At 41.7% G+C, this 15846-nt stretch overlaps 1 protein-coding gene and 1 long non-coding RNA gene across 2 annotated transcripts in view; one reads left to right on the top strand and one right to left on the bottom strand.

Annotated features, from left to right (window-relative positions):
* Positions 1 to 15352, top strand: part of LOC307215185 — a 371333-nt gene extending 355981 nt beyond the window's left edge. Inside the window, exon 3 of the long non-coding RNA XR_013838358.1 lies at positions 15312 to 15352. This is a non-coding gene — a long non-coding RNA (uncharacterized lncRNA). The remainder of the gene's footprint in view (positions 1 to 15311) is intronic.
* Positions 1 to 15846, bottom strand: part of FLT3 (fms related receptor tyrosine kinase 3) — a 54140-nt gene that overhangs the window by 31541 nt on the left and 6753 nt on the right. The window contains exons 2-3 of the mRNA XM_079973487.1: positions 3689 to 3810; positions 885 to 1081 (exon numbers count right to left, since the gene is read on the bottom strand). Coding sequence (XP_079829613.1) covers positions 885 to 1081; positions 3689 to 3810 — 319 coding nt within the window. The remainder of the gene's footprint in view (positions 1 to 884; positions 1082 to 3688; positions 3811 to 15846) is intronic.

The raw sequence follows: 15846 nt of genomic DNA on the forward strand, positions 1-15846 counted from the left end.
AACAAAAACAACACCAAGCAAGCAGGCAGGCAAGCGAAACCTGTGGTTGGGACCAGACTAAACCATCATACTAATCATTCTGTGGAGAAAGGCCTTAGCCAAATTGGAAAAGGGCCATAGCTCAATGGTAGAAAGTCTGCTTTGTATGCAGAAGGTCTCAGGTTCAAGGCTTCTTCGGAGGTTTATCAAAGTACTTATTGCACTGGGATCCTTTTAAATTCCCCTGCAACTCAAATATGTGATGGCTGTTGTCTCATCGCAAGAGAGACCGTATGTCTACATTCAGTAACTATTGTTGAATATTGTAAACTGGACAGGCTGATGTGGCAGCTTTGCTCTGAATGTGTGGTTGCAGGTGCCCACCCCACCTGTTGTTTCTGACTTCTAGCAAATAAGTGAAGAGTGCTAAACCGCCCTTTCCTAAGAAAGAACCTCTGTCCAGAATGACAGAAGTGAACCTTTCAGTGGAATCTAAAGTGAGTGGGTGGCATTCAAATAAATTGAAAATTTTGAACGTGGCTAAGCTACATCCCTTCAGTTCAATGGGCATGCCCCTAGTAAAGCTTAGCTCTTTGTATTTAACTGAGGTGAATTTAATTGGTAGGTTTAAAGATTAAATCTGTGTGTCAAAGTAGGGACATATAAGTATATGAGAAAACTGTGCACTCTGTGTACTTGTGGCTTTTGACCCAGCTATTCCTTCTGCTGAAGAGGCAAGTCACTGCGAATTGCCTCTTCAGTAGTGAGAACAGTTAAGGAAAAAACGACAAGTAAAGTTCTGGCTGCTCATATAATCTTCCCCCAGATGCTCAGCACTTTTCTGAACCAGAGCAAATAATAGGAAATTCTATCACAATCATCACCCAATGTATCTCTTTGCTTACCTGTTCTCCAAATCCAGAGAGGAATTACAGTTATTCTGGTACTCTTTAAAAAACCAAAAACAGGTGATGTTCTCTGAAATATTTACTATTGCTTTAATTTCAACATTTTCAAGCACACCGACTTCGAAATCTGTTGCTGCTTCATAGATATTCTTGCTGCTTTGATAATACAGGGAACACTTGTGGTCTTCTTGGGTCTGTATTGCATGAGATGGAAAGACGTATTTTACCACACTGGTCTTTTTTAAGATCTCTGCTTTATTTATTTATTTTATTTAAGGATTTATTCACCACTTTCAAACAAATGTTTCCGAAGCAATGTACACCATCACACACACACACACACACACACACACACACACACACACACTGTATATAATGTATACATAGCAGTCTAGAAACTGATCTTAAAAGCATTTAACATAATGTATACATAGCTGTCTAGAAACTGATCTTAAAAGCATTTAACTACAGTGGTACCTCGGGTTAAGTACTTAATTCGTTCCGAAAATTTAAAATTTGGCTTTGTAATTCGGAATTTATGTGATGTGATTTAATTTGATTTGATTGGCCGGTTAATAAAAATTATTTTTTTTTAAAAAAGTACTTAATTCGTTCCAGAGGTCCGTACTTAACCTGAAACTGTTCTTAACCTGAAGCACCACTTTAGCTAATGGGGCCTCCTGCTGCCGCCGCACCGCCGGAGCCCAATTTCTGTTCTTATCCTGAAGCAAAGTTCTTAACCTGAAGCACTATTTCTGGGTTAGCGGAGTGTGTAACCTGAAGCGTATGTAACCTGAAGCGTATGTAACCCGAGGTACCACTGTATAATATTTCAAACATAGAAGAGTCACTCTTCAGGGAAAGCCCTTTTAGAAACATACATTAGGAAAAGAGCCAATTGCTAGGCCTTAGATAAAGTTCATTAAGAAGCTGATTCCATAGAGCTGGTTCTTCAGATACTGATGGGCTCATAGATGCTAAGGATCTCTTGGCTGGCTTGTTTATTTATTTATTTATTTGACATTTCATTCCTAGCTCCTACACAGAATGCCTCCCTGAGTTTCACCTGCCTAAGTGTAAAGAACAAACACAGGTGAACATTCTTTTCTGATATCATTAGATATTAAGAGCTACCCACCTAAGTGGGTAAGAGCCAATGACAGAGTACACACTTTGCATGCAGGTTGCAGGTTCTGTCCTGGCATTTTCATTTAAAACTGGGATGGGGAACCTGTGGCCCTCCAGATATTGCTGGACGGCAGCTCCCAATATCCTGGACCATTAGGCCAGTGGCGTAGCGTGGGGGGTGCAGGGGGGGCCGGCCGCACCGGGCGCAACATCTGGGGGTTAGGGAAATCCACGGGTTAGGGGGCGCAAATCCACGGGTTAGGGGACGCAAATCCATGGGTTAGGGGGCGCAAATTACTTGCCTTGCCCCGGGTGCTGATAACCCACGCTACGCCACTGCATTTGGCCATGTTGACTGGGGCTGATGGGAGTTGGGAGTCTAGCAACATATATCCAGATATGTAGACATTAACATGTGTTTTATTCTGTTTTTAGGTTACTGCTGGTCTTACATAGCTTTGAATATTTAAAAGACCTGCTTTGATGTGCCTTTGGTAATTGCAATGGTTTTATTTTATTTTTGTAAACCATGATGAAGTTTATTATATGAAATGAAATAATGAAATCTGAAGGGCCAGATTCCTCAAACCTAAATTAGAAGAATATTGTATGTTTCTAACACAGCATACATTTAAAACACATTTAAAGTTCAGCTGGCACCAAAAAACTAGTGAAGCAGGTACCACCTGAGCCTCTCTAGGGAATGACTGCTCCCCGCCTAAAACGGGGGCGCCCTTTGCGTGGATGCGTGCAGCCCCTAGATCTGGAGCGGCTCCAACAGCATAGGCTTGGCTTTGCCTTCCCTCAGGTGGGATACCTGGAGGTCCCCGCCTACCTCAGTCAGTTGTCCAATTCCACCTGGGGGAAGCGTTGCCAAGGAGACCAGGCCAGGTAGGGGAGGGATTACCTGCCCACACAATAGAGGGAGGATCTTACCTGGGAATCCTCACTTGGCTCCAGAGCTTCTCCCACCCTACCCACCCTCAGTTAATGTCTTATTTTGCAGGTTAACTTTTCTTCACAGGTTTCGCAGGTTAACTTTTCTTCACAGGTATGTGGGCGCTGCTACGTTAAGGTCGCTGTTAAAGGGCCGGAAAGGAATTTCCCTGCATTGGCAGGTTTCGCCTTTCCCGTAGCAAAACGTCACAACTTTGGCGGTATCAGGCCTTGGGTGGAATCCTTTAGTCCATCTTCCTCTTTGCGGCGGCGATACCAGGGTTCCCCGCTAAAGGGGTTTCTGAAGGGAGGCTTTGACCGTACGCCGAAAGGTCGTCATTGCTCTCCCCTGCGGCGGCGGCGTAACGGGGGCGGCTATCTCTGCTTGAACATATGTTCTCCAGAGCCGGCCCATCCCCCCCCACACACACTGGATAACCCTGATGCTCCCTAGGTCCCCGGCTGGGGACTGGGGAGGGAGAACGCCCAATGCCTGAGCCAAGGTCTACCCACATTTGAAATTTAATAAAGTTGTGGCCAATTTAATCCCATAGCATGTTGTCTTGATTCGTTATTCCACATGACGGGGGGGGGGACTGCGCGGGATCTGGGGACTCCGCCTGTCCACGCAAAGAATCCCACAAACTGCAATCTATCTCCCTTCTGAAGTTGGTGGGAAGGGAGCAAGGTCATTGATGGTGGTCTTCACTAACCACACAGGTTCATATCCTTTTTACCTCATGAGAAGGTGAAGATTCCAATGATTCTGACATTATATTGTTTCGCTTGATTAAAAGGCATGTAATCTCTGGTGCACCAAGGCCAATCACAGCCGTGGATACCAGTGTAAGAATCAGAGCTGAAAGTAAAAAAAAGGGAAATGGAGGCCATTGTTATGAGCAGGAAATTGAGGATAATTGTACAAGGACAATACGATCAATAAAAGAACATCACAAAATGCAGAACCGGCAGAAAGCATTAGCCAAAAGCATAAACACAATCCAGCATAAAATTAATAAAAAAAGCAACCTTAAAATAGCAAAGGTACAGCTATTAGTTCTGCTAATCCTGTTGCCCTCCATAAATTAGAGGGCTGACGAATGTCTGGAACAGGGAGCCTTTCCACTTGTCGAGTTCTCAGTACGATTTGGAACCCTGATCTTCCAGGTATCTAAACTGTCCCCTCTTCTAAGGTGAATTGGAACAGTCACGGCCTTATTCTACCGACTCCCTTGGAAGGTGGTGGGTTCTCCTTCACTGGAGGTTTTAAAACACAGGTTGGATGGACATCTGCCAGGGATTCTTCAGTTGCAATTCCTGCCTTGAAGGAGGTTGAACCAGATGATCCTTGGGGTCCCTTCCAGCAATTCTACGGTTCTATTATTAATTTAGGTGCATTTATAGCCTGCCATTTTACAATGAGAATCACACACACACACACACTTAAATCAACATAAACAATCTTGTTTAAAAAGCTTAAAAGAGTAAAAGGTGGGGAAAGCGTAAAACAATTCAAGAGACGGTATTCTGTAAAGGTTCTCTGCCTGTTCCAGTGTAACCTGCAATTGCATTGAGTCGCTGGTACAAGATGAATGCAATATGACCTGACTGGTGTTGTGAACTGCCCTGTGATCTTTGGGTGAAGGGTGGTATACAAATTTAATAAAGGAGGAGGAGGAGGAGGATAGGCTTGAAGGTGGTGTACTGGTTGGACGAGGACCAGGCATACCAGGATTCAACCCTCCACTCAGTCATAAAACTCATTGGGTGACCTTACGCCAGTCACTACCTCTCTGTCGTCTAACCTACCTCACAGGGTTGGTTTGAGTTAAAAGGTGGGGAGCATGTACACCATATTGAACTCCTGAGACTGAAAGGGAGGTATAGATGTAATGAATAAATAGTTAATGTTTCCCAGAAAATGAAAATAAAGTCGTGCCTGTTTTGTACTCAGTTTGAGGTACGGTATATTTATTTACCCGCAGTACACTTACCTGTGGTTTAAAGCCACATCCTAATCCAAAGGATAAAAATGACACATAAGGAACATGGAAAAGTGAAGTAAAAATAGGGAACTAACCGCAGATAAAGTGCTTTGCATTTGGTTTTGACCGACTCAAACAGGCTTACAGTTCTACTTATTCGAACCTAAAGCGTTTTTCTTCTAATGTCAGTCCTGCTCAGAGTAGACTGAAATTAATAGACATGACTAATATTCCTATACCATTAAAGCATATCAAAGCAATTTACAACTTTAAAAGGATAAAAACTATACAATGAAAGCATTCTAAAAAATAAAAACAATTTAAAAGCAAGCACGTTTGTTGTTGTCATTGTCATTTTAAGAATCAACAAACCATTGTAGAAGATGCACTCTTAATTGCCTGCACAGGCCTGGCAGAATAAAAAAAAGTTTTCAGCAGTTGATTAAAAGTTGGCACAGAAAACATTAATTTTGGTCCATTAATGTCACTCTGAGTATGAGTTAGGTGACTACAACCCCAATAAAAGCTCATTCAAACAACCTGAACTGTTTTAAATACTCTGCATTCTTGTCAGACCTTGTTGAGATAGCTGAGCAAGGCATAAGGACCAAAACTGAACCAACAACACAACAACAAAATAGTAATCAAATATAATGGAATGCTTTAAGAGCCAGCTCAATTGCCGGACCAGCCCTTTCATTAGACTGAGTGAGCGGTGGATGCTAAGCTATCGTAAGTTCGGTAGCTTGTAGTCCTGGGCTGGAGGTTCAAGAGGCAATGCCTTCCTTTTCCACAGCATTAATGCTTTCCTAGTCGGGCACCTTCAAGCTTTGCTGCCCCCCCCCCCGACTCTCAAGCTGGAAAGTGCCTTTGCTCTGACCCCCTCAACCTTTCTGAGTGGTGGGTGGAAATTCATTTTTTAAATGAATGCATTCTGCACACAACCACATCTTGGCCATATCCTTGCCCTCTTTTGTGAAACTCAAAAGTTTGTTTCTGCCTCGCTGTGAAACTCAACTCCTTCTGTTCTCATTTATTCATGGCAATATTCTTCCTTTGCATCTGTTTGGGGTAGCTTTCCACACAAACTCTGCCTGCCTCTGACATCTTCTCCATGCTTTTAGGCACCTGCTGTTTATAGTCGCCTCCATTTCCCCCGATGGCCCACCCACCCTGAGGCAAATTATGCCAGAAAACACAATGATGCCCATTGACCTCATGGTCGGTGTTGCAAATGCCACTTCCATTGTGCGCCAGAGCTATTGGGCAAAGCAGACTCTGTCTCTTTGGAAATGCCCCTTTAGCTGGCAGAAAGCCAGAGGCCAGGGAAGAGTTGTACATTGGAGGAGTGCAAGTGTGGGTGTATGATTTGTGTGTGGCTGAAGCAGCGCTAGTGTTGGATCTTAGTAGGAGAGAGTGGACTGATTAAAAGAAGAACGGATGGGGATTAGGAATAATAAGAACACATAATCCAGAGGGAGGAAGGCAGCACAAACACAGAGGAAGGAAAACACAGAAACAGCTCTGTTTTAGCTCTTCAGCTTCCTTTTCCTATCTGTATTTTTTAATTATGATTTAATTATCTATAAAATGATAACAAGCCACCACTGAAATGAAACAAAAGACTTAAAATGAAAATTAGATTTTTTTATTTTATTTTAAAAAGAGGATTTTCTTGGGGTGGAGGGGGAGTCCCAAGTAGGGTTGGGAGAGAAATTTGATTCAGTTAACATATAAAACTGGATTTATCCAATCTACACTTTCTGAGTGCTTCAGACTGCGAAGCTGATGCTAATTCTGACCTCTTTGAATCAAGCTGCTTTCACAAAATATGCAAAATATGCAGTTCAACCTACAATCAAACTCATTTTGCATGGTTCCATCATGGAATTTGTTGCAGACATGAGAAGTGAAACACAGCAGTCCTTCAAAATTTGCACTTATGTGAATTTTGCAATGCTGTTCTCCAACCAAACTATGTTTCCAAAAATACATATATTAGAGGAAAGTATGCATAAAAAGGAACTTAAATGTGTACATTAGTCAAAACCACATAGATAAATGGTTTATTAGGTAAATGTCTCACTAAGGTGCTAATGTTCATGAGGATTTTTCATACACACAAGTTGCTGAGAAATGTGGAGAACCAAATTGGACACTGGAAAAATGAGAAATTGAGAGAATCAAAACTGACAGATCCTTCCATCCCTAGACCCAAAACAAAACTACTGGGAAGACAGTATCTAAGGCAGGGGTAGGAAACCTGTAGTCCTCCAGGTGTTGGACTTCAACTCCCAGCAGCCCCCACAAGCACAATCAATGGTCAGGACTGATGGGAGTTGCAGTTCAGCAATGCCTCTGGAGGGCTACCAGTTCCCCAAACCCTGGCTTAAGTTCATGGGAAGACATCTGGTTAGAAATAACAAAACAAAACAAAACAAAAGCAGAAATCTTAAAAAAGAGAAGATGAACACGAATCAGGAGAAGAAGTGTGCAGCTGCAAGTGGATAGTATGGAAATGATTGCGGTAAAAACAAATAATAGCACTAAGAGGAATGAGATAAAGAGAGAAGATGACCTGAGGAGCTTCAGATGGAAAATGGCGGACCGTGGGGAGAAGGATTACCACTGACAGATAAAGAAAGTAGACAGTAAGGAAGACAAGAAACTAAGAAAGCATGTTGTCAGTCAACACCCAAGAACAGAATGATCAATGGTATTGAAAGATGTCACAGAAAAGGCTACCGGAAAATTGGTTCTGTGATCTATGAAACTACGCCGCATTCCCGGCACTGAGTCTCTGTTTCCAGTATGCAGGCTGCAGGTGTTGTACTGCCCTGGACAGAAATAAGGGCTCATTTGACAGAAAGATATATACAGCAACAAGTGCATTTTTCAATTTTGGTACGGCACACAATGATCTTTCAAACTGTGATTGCATGTTGGGGTGGAGTCAAGGAGGCAGTGTTAAAGTTGCTATGAAGTTATTCTAGGAGCCAGAGGCAAGAATTTTTTTTAAAAAAGGAGGCCCTGCCTTAGGTTATGAAGTGGCTGCAAAGTTTCAAGACTTTGAAGCATGATTTCATTATGCCAGTTTTTAATTCTTCCAGTTTCAAGTCATGGACATTCCTTCCCTGGTCTTGCTGTTGTCATGTGACCTGCAACTAAACCATGGTTTGCCTTAGGATTAAGTCCAAACTTGATCTCCAAACTGCTAACAATGAGCAGTAGGCAAGGTTTGCTCTTGACTGACTGCTTTTGGTTTTTGGGGGGGAGACAAACCACGAGCCTGGGTTCAGACACAACGCTAAGCCAAATCATGGCTTACTTATGGGAGCAAGGAGACAAGTGAAACCCCCATGCCTTTTGCTCTGAGCAACCAAATTCTTGCTCGTTTATTCTTAGTCATGGCTTGGCTTAGCATTCTGTGCAAAATGGGCAGCAGAATACAATGAGGAATAGAATCTTGCCAGGGTAAACAGGTGTTTATTGTTGCCTCAACAACAGACTGAGAGATTTTCAATTGGCCATAGCTCCTGATCTAATCATATTTCCTATCTTATCTTAACTGTCTACTCTGAATCCCTAGATAAATAAATCTAGGTCAAAGGTTATTCTGAAATTGTTAGTAAGGTACCTGATGGCGATGTTCAAGCAAAAATTACATATTGGTTGTTTGATTCTGACAAATTCCTGACAGAGTTACGAGATTTGCAGTGGCAACCCAAAAGCTGAGGAGAAACGTTGAGGCTAATATGGTAAATTGCAATGATTTAGCACAAAAAACTGGATGCTTTTAAATGTATTAGCCCTCTTAACCATTTGTATATATATATATATATATATATATATATATATATATATATAATTGTTTTGTTCTTTTTTAACCTTTTGTAGATTGTATTTATGAGAGAGAGAGAGAGAGAGGGAGAGGGAGAGAGAGAGATATTCTGGTATACACTGTTCTTCAATATTGTATCAATGTATAGTATAGTATAGTACTGTAGTATTATGTGGTTGATATAACTATGATGGTTAAAATAACCACCACAAACAGAATAATGGTGCAATAGATCTCAAATGCATCATGCTAATGCAGGAAAAGAAGCAGGACATAAATGGTTTAAAATCAAACACACAATCTAAGCAGCACAAGTTGCAAGCTTGAGTTATGAATATGGGAAATGGAAAAACCAGTTTAAGCCCTCTATGCGCAGCAAGCCCAATACTTCTGTACATATTATGTGCTAAATTCAATCTGAAGTCTAGACTAAGCAAGCATGGCATTGTAATCATGGAGTGCTTCAGACTGCGGAGCTGATGCAATCCCCATGCTAATTCTGAGCTCTTTGAATCAAGACGCTTTCACAAAATATGCAAAATATGCTGTTCAACCCATAATCAAACTCGCTTTGCATGGTTTCATCATGGAATTTGCTGCAGACATGACAGTCTGAAGCCTTTGATCATCTCCGCTGAACTTAATGTAGCTCTCCAGGTCGGCATCAGCTACACTGTTTTGTTACTTCCTCAAATGCAAATGAAACGTTGGAATCCAGTTTTCTAATGAAAGGGTAGAATTTCAACAAAAGCTATCTTATGCTTCCAGAACATGTACAGCATAAAGACTTCTTATTTTTAACCTTCAGTGGCGTTATGCAAGCTTCGTAGGCTCAATCCACTGTGAAGTTCGCACGCACATAAATGGGAGCACAGTACTGCTCTTGAGTACTCATTCACTTCAATAGGACTTGTGCAGCAGAACTTTCCACTAGTACTGCACCTTTCATTTGTTTATTACAAAAATGCATTGAAATACAGTGTCAACTAGAACAAATACGTAGAATTTCCCCCTAGAGGGAGACTGTGAAACTGTAACCAACTCCAGGGAGCCGGCAGCTGTTACAGATTACAATCGTGGGAACAGGCATTTGACCTTGCAGGACAATGTATTCAGAAACCTTGTTGTGTGCCTTTTACAAAACAAATGCCCTACTGGAACAACTACATGAAAAGGTGAATTGGATGGCGACTTTGGCTAGAAATTTGGAACAAGCAGTGGGAAACTTTGAACAGGCAGTGGGAAAATTTGCGGAGCCCACTCAGGAATTAAATCAGGAGTGTGCCTTGACAGAACAGGCCCAACAGGAATATGAGTTTTCGGACTTGATAAATGAACTGGGGAAAAGCCAGATTTGGAAAGAAAATGTTTGGTTTGGCTTGGAAATGGGGGGCTGGATTGACCCCCCTATGCTGGGATGTCCGGACTTTTCAAATACGGCAATGGGCCGCGAGATGTTTGGGATTGTGGGAGCTCTTAACCCTGGAGGGCCTCTGAAATATGCTGTTAAATACCATATAGAATTTAGTGTTGAATATGGAAAAGGGGCTGATCTATCGAGAAGGGCTAAAAATATTGTCAAGCTGGAGTTAACACGAGTAGGAGACAAGGGAAAATATAGCTACGAATACGAAGAAGAGCTGCGGAAGGGACAAGGAAGAGACTTGAGGGCCTCGGATACAAGGTTGCCAGGTTAATGAGCCAGATCGACGAGACAATAAGGACTGACAAAACCCGGAACCAGGAGGAAGGGACGTTGGATGAAGATTGGACTTGTTTGTATTTCCTTTTCTTACTATTAGAACTGTTTTATAAAATTGATGAACATTAGAAAAATGTTGGAATGAAATCATTTGGCTTTAGTAAAAATGTTTAAAGAATTATGAAATAATGTTATGGTTATGAGAAGTTGGTATGGACAAGATTTAAGTTTTAAGTTTTAAGATTTATCTTATTATAGAAATACAAGATTAAAATAGTCTAGGGTAATGTAATGACAGAATTTTATGAATATGGAAAGGATTTGCTGGGATAATTAAAAACTAGGATACAAAGAAAGGGAGGAGGAGGAGGTCTAAGAAAGAAGGTGACGACAGTTGAGGATTGGGAAATAATGAATTTGTTTTTTCTTTTTTTGTAAATGTTTTTAATTGTCTGTGTTGCATTGTTGAATTTTTTTATGGTGGGGGGGGTATGTCTTTTTTTTCTTTTTTAACTTGTTAACTGTTTTTATTTTTGCATTTTTCTTTGCCTCTATTTTATTTTGTAATATTTTGAAATTTTTAATAAATATCATTTAAAAAAGAAAGAAAGAAAGAAATACAGTGTCAACTAGCCCTGAACTTTCAAGACACAAACAAAAACTAGTTGCAGACTTTATCTGGACACCAAGCTCTAGATTGAGATAAGAAAATTACCATTCCCTCCTCTTTGTAAAATATATTTTAAAAAAACAGTTCATTGTGCATATGAGCACCTCATAATGCTTGCTTACAAAAGACAAATACCAGCACAATTCTCTGAGAAACAATAGGTGGCAATTTGTAGATGGGGTCCAAAACAGTCTATTTTCAATATAGACTGGGGTGCTAACAGAAATATACTAACTGAAATAATTCTCAATAACCTTCTCAAATTTTGGATTTCCTTGTCACAATACTTCTAATTTATATTCTTCCCCTATAATTTTATTCTTAGCATTCCAGTTACAAGCACTGCTGGATAAAGACACCTCATCTGTGTGTAAGAGAAGAGATAACAGCTTTAAATCTGGTAGATCGACACATTTATTTTATTTATATTACACCTCTTGTCTTTCAAGAAGCTCTGGGTTGTATACTTGATATTGCCAGCTGGGTCTGCTTTGCTTCAGCAAAAATGCCATAGTTACATTTTTGAAGTATTTATATCCTGTTTTTTCAAATGCCTCAACAAGACTTATAAAAATAAACACTAACAATTATTACTACTATTTATTAAATTTGTACACTGCCTTTCATCCATAGATCTCATAGCATAAAAATGCAAGATAAAAGCATAAAATACATAATAAAAAACAAGAGAAAAACAAAACCAATAACACCCTCCCCTCCCACACATTTAAAAGAGGATAGGATATTTGGTGTAGTTTTTCTTAATGAAGCCTGCAAAGTTAAATTGAAGTAAAGCAAAATCTCAAAATGTTCAACTATGTGTGTGTGTTTTTGATACAAAGGTCAGACTTTAATTCTGAAATCTTTGCAAATGTTGGTTGTTAAGTATGAGATCTAATTTTAAATTAATATCCTCTAAGTTTTAAGGCATATGATTTGGTCTTAGTCACCAACAAGCATCCCTGGCTTAGTCACCACTTCTCCAATACATCACCAGAAGAAAGAACCGACTAGGGCTGTATGGCTCCCACCCATCCTGCCTGATGCCTGCCTTCTTTCCTGCCCAAGCCCTCCACCCCACCCCACCAACAACTCCAGATAGCTCTGGATGGCCTTACCCATGGCCTTACTCCACCCATCTTAGGTAAAGCCTTTGTTGTTGTTGTTTAGTCGTTTAGTCATGTCCGACTCTTCGTGACCCCGTGGACCAGAGCAATCCAGGTACTCCTGTCTTCCACTGCCTCCCGCAGTTTGGTCAAAGTCATGCTGGTAGCTTTGAGAACACTGTCCAACCATCTCGTCGTCTGTCGTCCCCTTCTCCTTGTACTCTCAATCTTTCCCAACATCAGGGTCTTTTCCAGGGAGTCTTCTCTTCTCATGTGGTGGCCAAAGTATTGGAGCCTCAGCTTCAGGATCTGTCCTTCCAGTGAGCACTCAGGGCTGATTTCCTTCAGAATGGATAGGTTTGATCTTCTTGCAGTCCATGGGACTCTCAAGAGTCTCCTCCAGCACCATAATTCAAAAGCATCAATTCTTTGGTGATCAGCCTTCTTTATGGTCCAGCTCTCACTTCCATACATCACTACTGAGAAAACCATAGCTTTAACTATACAGACCTTTGTCAGCAAGGTGATGTCTCTGCTTGTTAAGATGCTGTCTAGGTTTGAGGTAAAGCCTTAGATCCCCCAAATCAGCCCAATGCGGCTCGGGCTCTTGCCAAATCTGATGCACAGCCCTAGAAGCTGCCTCTACAGAATAGAACTACACCTCCTGCGTTTATTGCTTGAAGAGGGTGTCCTTCTCTATCTATCTATCAATTCTCCCCAGAGATGGGGGCACATTACAAGTGCCTTACGATATAGCAGCAGGTTTGTCCGGAAGTGCCTAGGCTTGCACCCTGGGGAGGTCACTTTGGTGCTGCTAACCAAATGTCAACAACAATTTCAGCAGTAAAATACTTGATCTCAGTAGGTGCAGATGCACTAAAGCAGGAATGGGAAACTGAATCCAGGTAGCAGGCTAGATCCTAATCTCTCCCACCCCCAAGGGCCAAGCTTGGCAGGTGCGCAGAGCTGCTCACCTGTCAATCACCTGATATCAAAATGGTGTCAGGTAATCCATTTCCCCAGGCAGATTGTGAGTACCAACAATGAGATGGTACACAGTGTTCACAAACCCTCTTTCGGCACATTACCTGCCCTACATTTGCCATCCTATATGACATCAGGTGGACGGCAGGTTGACATGGCTTGGCTGAAGTAGCCTCACAGGTCAAAGAGGGAGATTTGATGGACCTAAAGAGGCCCACAGGCTGAAGGTTCCCCACCATTGCACTAAAGTGGAAAAGGAATTGTTTTCAGTCAACAGTGTGGACGGTACAGAGCCGTAGTACTTAATTGCTGAAGTTACTGCTGTTGTTTAAGAGGGTAGATGCAGATGTCCCATAAAATATTGAAATATTTAACCAACATGGGTATAAGCAATGGTGTCTTGGTACCACTGCACAATGCTTTGAGGATATTAGGCCACTATCCTAGCCAATGATCCTGTGCCATAGCCTACAATACGTTACCAGCCCGGAAAGTGTGTAGGCGACGGCAGGACACACACAATGGAGAAATGAAAATGCAGCTCTAATAAGGTTCCAACAACAACTGAAGAAATGATACTGTTTGTCATTTTAGTCACCTCTGGACTTCCCCTTTGAAAGGAAAGAATCATTTCTGACCTACGACTGACTTGTCCTTCCCATACATCAAGCTAGAACATTCAAGATGACAACATAAGAATGGGATGGGACAGAAGCACCTGATTGTTGGATGACAACGTTCTGTCTTACAGTGTAATCCTAATCATGTATAAGGTAAAGGGACCCCTGACCATTAGGTCCAGTCGTGACCGACTCTGGGGTTGCGGTGCTCATCTCGCTTTATTGGCCGAGGGAGCTGGCGTACAGGTCATGTGGCCAGCAGGACTAAGCCGCTTCGGGTGAACCAAAGCAGCGCACGAAAACACCGTTTACCTTCCCGCCAGAGCGGTACCTATTTATCTACTTGCACTTTGATGTGCTTTCGAACTGCTAGGTTGGCAGGAGCAGGGACCAAGCAATGGGAGCTCACCTCGTCGTGGGGATTCGAACCACCGACCTTCTGATCGGCAAGTCCTAGGCTCTGTGGTTTAACCCACAGCGCCACCCGTGTCCTCAACAGAGCTTATGCCTCCATAAATTGAATTGCAGCTATTGGAAAAAAACAAAGTTTTCTTTTTTCTTTTCTTTTCCCCCAAATCCTTTATTATTTTATTCACATAATATACATTCTTTACAACAAACAACTCCGAAATAAACAGTCAACTCCAAAATAAAATCATATGTAACAAAACCATAGGTCTTGTGTTTTCATTTACACAAATCTCCTCTCTGATACCTTTACTTGATATTTCTTGCTGCTTTCTGCTTTCCTTATAGAATCTTTATTAAAAATTTAAGTCTCTTAAATCCTATACCAATCTTTAACAATTTCAATTAATCCCTTCACCTATCTCCCCTGCAGCCCAGCACTTCCCTCCACCCATGTGCAACCTTCTTTACCTGCTATTATATTTGTTATTGTTGCGTTATTCACTTTATTTGTTATTCCATCCTTAATATATTATTATCCTATCTCCTTGCACCTTTTAAACTTTTGCATATTAATTTTTAATCTCCAGCACCGACTTTTGAAAAACAACACAGTTTTCAACTGGCAAGTCTCCTTGCAGTGCAATGCTAACCAAATCAGAATGAATTCGGAAAGGCTTACTTCCATGCAAATGGGATTCAGGCTGAAGCTTTAATATGGGAGTGAAGGCTGGATTAGAGCAATGAGTTGCCGCCATCTCCCAACTTTCTGACAGCATTCTCATCGGTTTACGGAACAGAAGGGTGGGTGGGGCATTAGGAGAGTAGAGACTTACCACAACCTCCTGCTCCCAACTTTGCAAAAGCCATTTGCAACTGATGAGGAGGGTTCTAACCCAGAGTGAGCTCCCCCATGGACCACTTAGACAATTGAGCGTGGCCAGCTACATCACCTGACACCATCACGCCGCCAGATGAGTAATTTTTCCTTTGCAGGTTTTGAACCCTGCCTTAAGAGGAACTCATGTCACATAGAGGAGGGAGAAAGGTTGTTTTCTGCTGCTCCAGAGAAGCGGACACGGAGCAATGGTTCCAAACTACAAGAAAAAAGATTCCATCTAAACATTAGGAAGAACTTCCTGACAGTAAGAGCTGTTTGACAGTGGAATTTGCTGCCAAGGAGTGTGGTGGAGTCTCCTTCTTTGGAGGTCTTTAGGCAGAGGCTTGACAACCATATGTCAGGAGTGCTCTGATGGTGTTTCCTGCTTGGCAGGGTGTTGGACTCGATGGCCCTTGTGGTCTCTTCCAACTCTATGATTCTATGATTCTATGATTCAGTGAGGCTTGACGTCACCACTGCACGGACGAGCTGATTGGCAGTCTTGCCCATGGAAGCACACTTGTAATTTTATGCATCTGTTTCTTAAAACCTTCCTGCTGAAAGGCAATTCAAATTCAAAACACGCTGGGAATCTTGGCTTGAACAAATGAATATTTATACATTCACTATCATAATTTTGTGCAGCATGGGGATTCCCTGTGGTTATACCCTCTCCAGAGATGCACACGCGCCACAGAC

The sequence above is a fragment of the Podarcis cretensis genome (assembly GCF_951804945.1).
Source record: "Podarcis cretensis genome assembly, chromosome: 4".
Classification (NCBI taxonomy): Eukaryota; Metazoa; Chordata; class Lepidosauria; order Squamata; family Lacertidae; genus Podarcis; species Podarcis cretensis.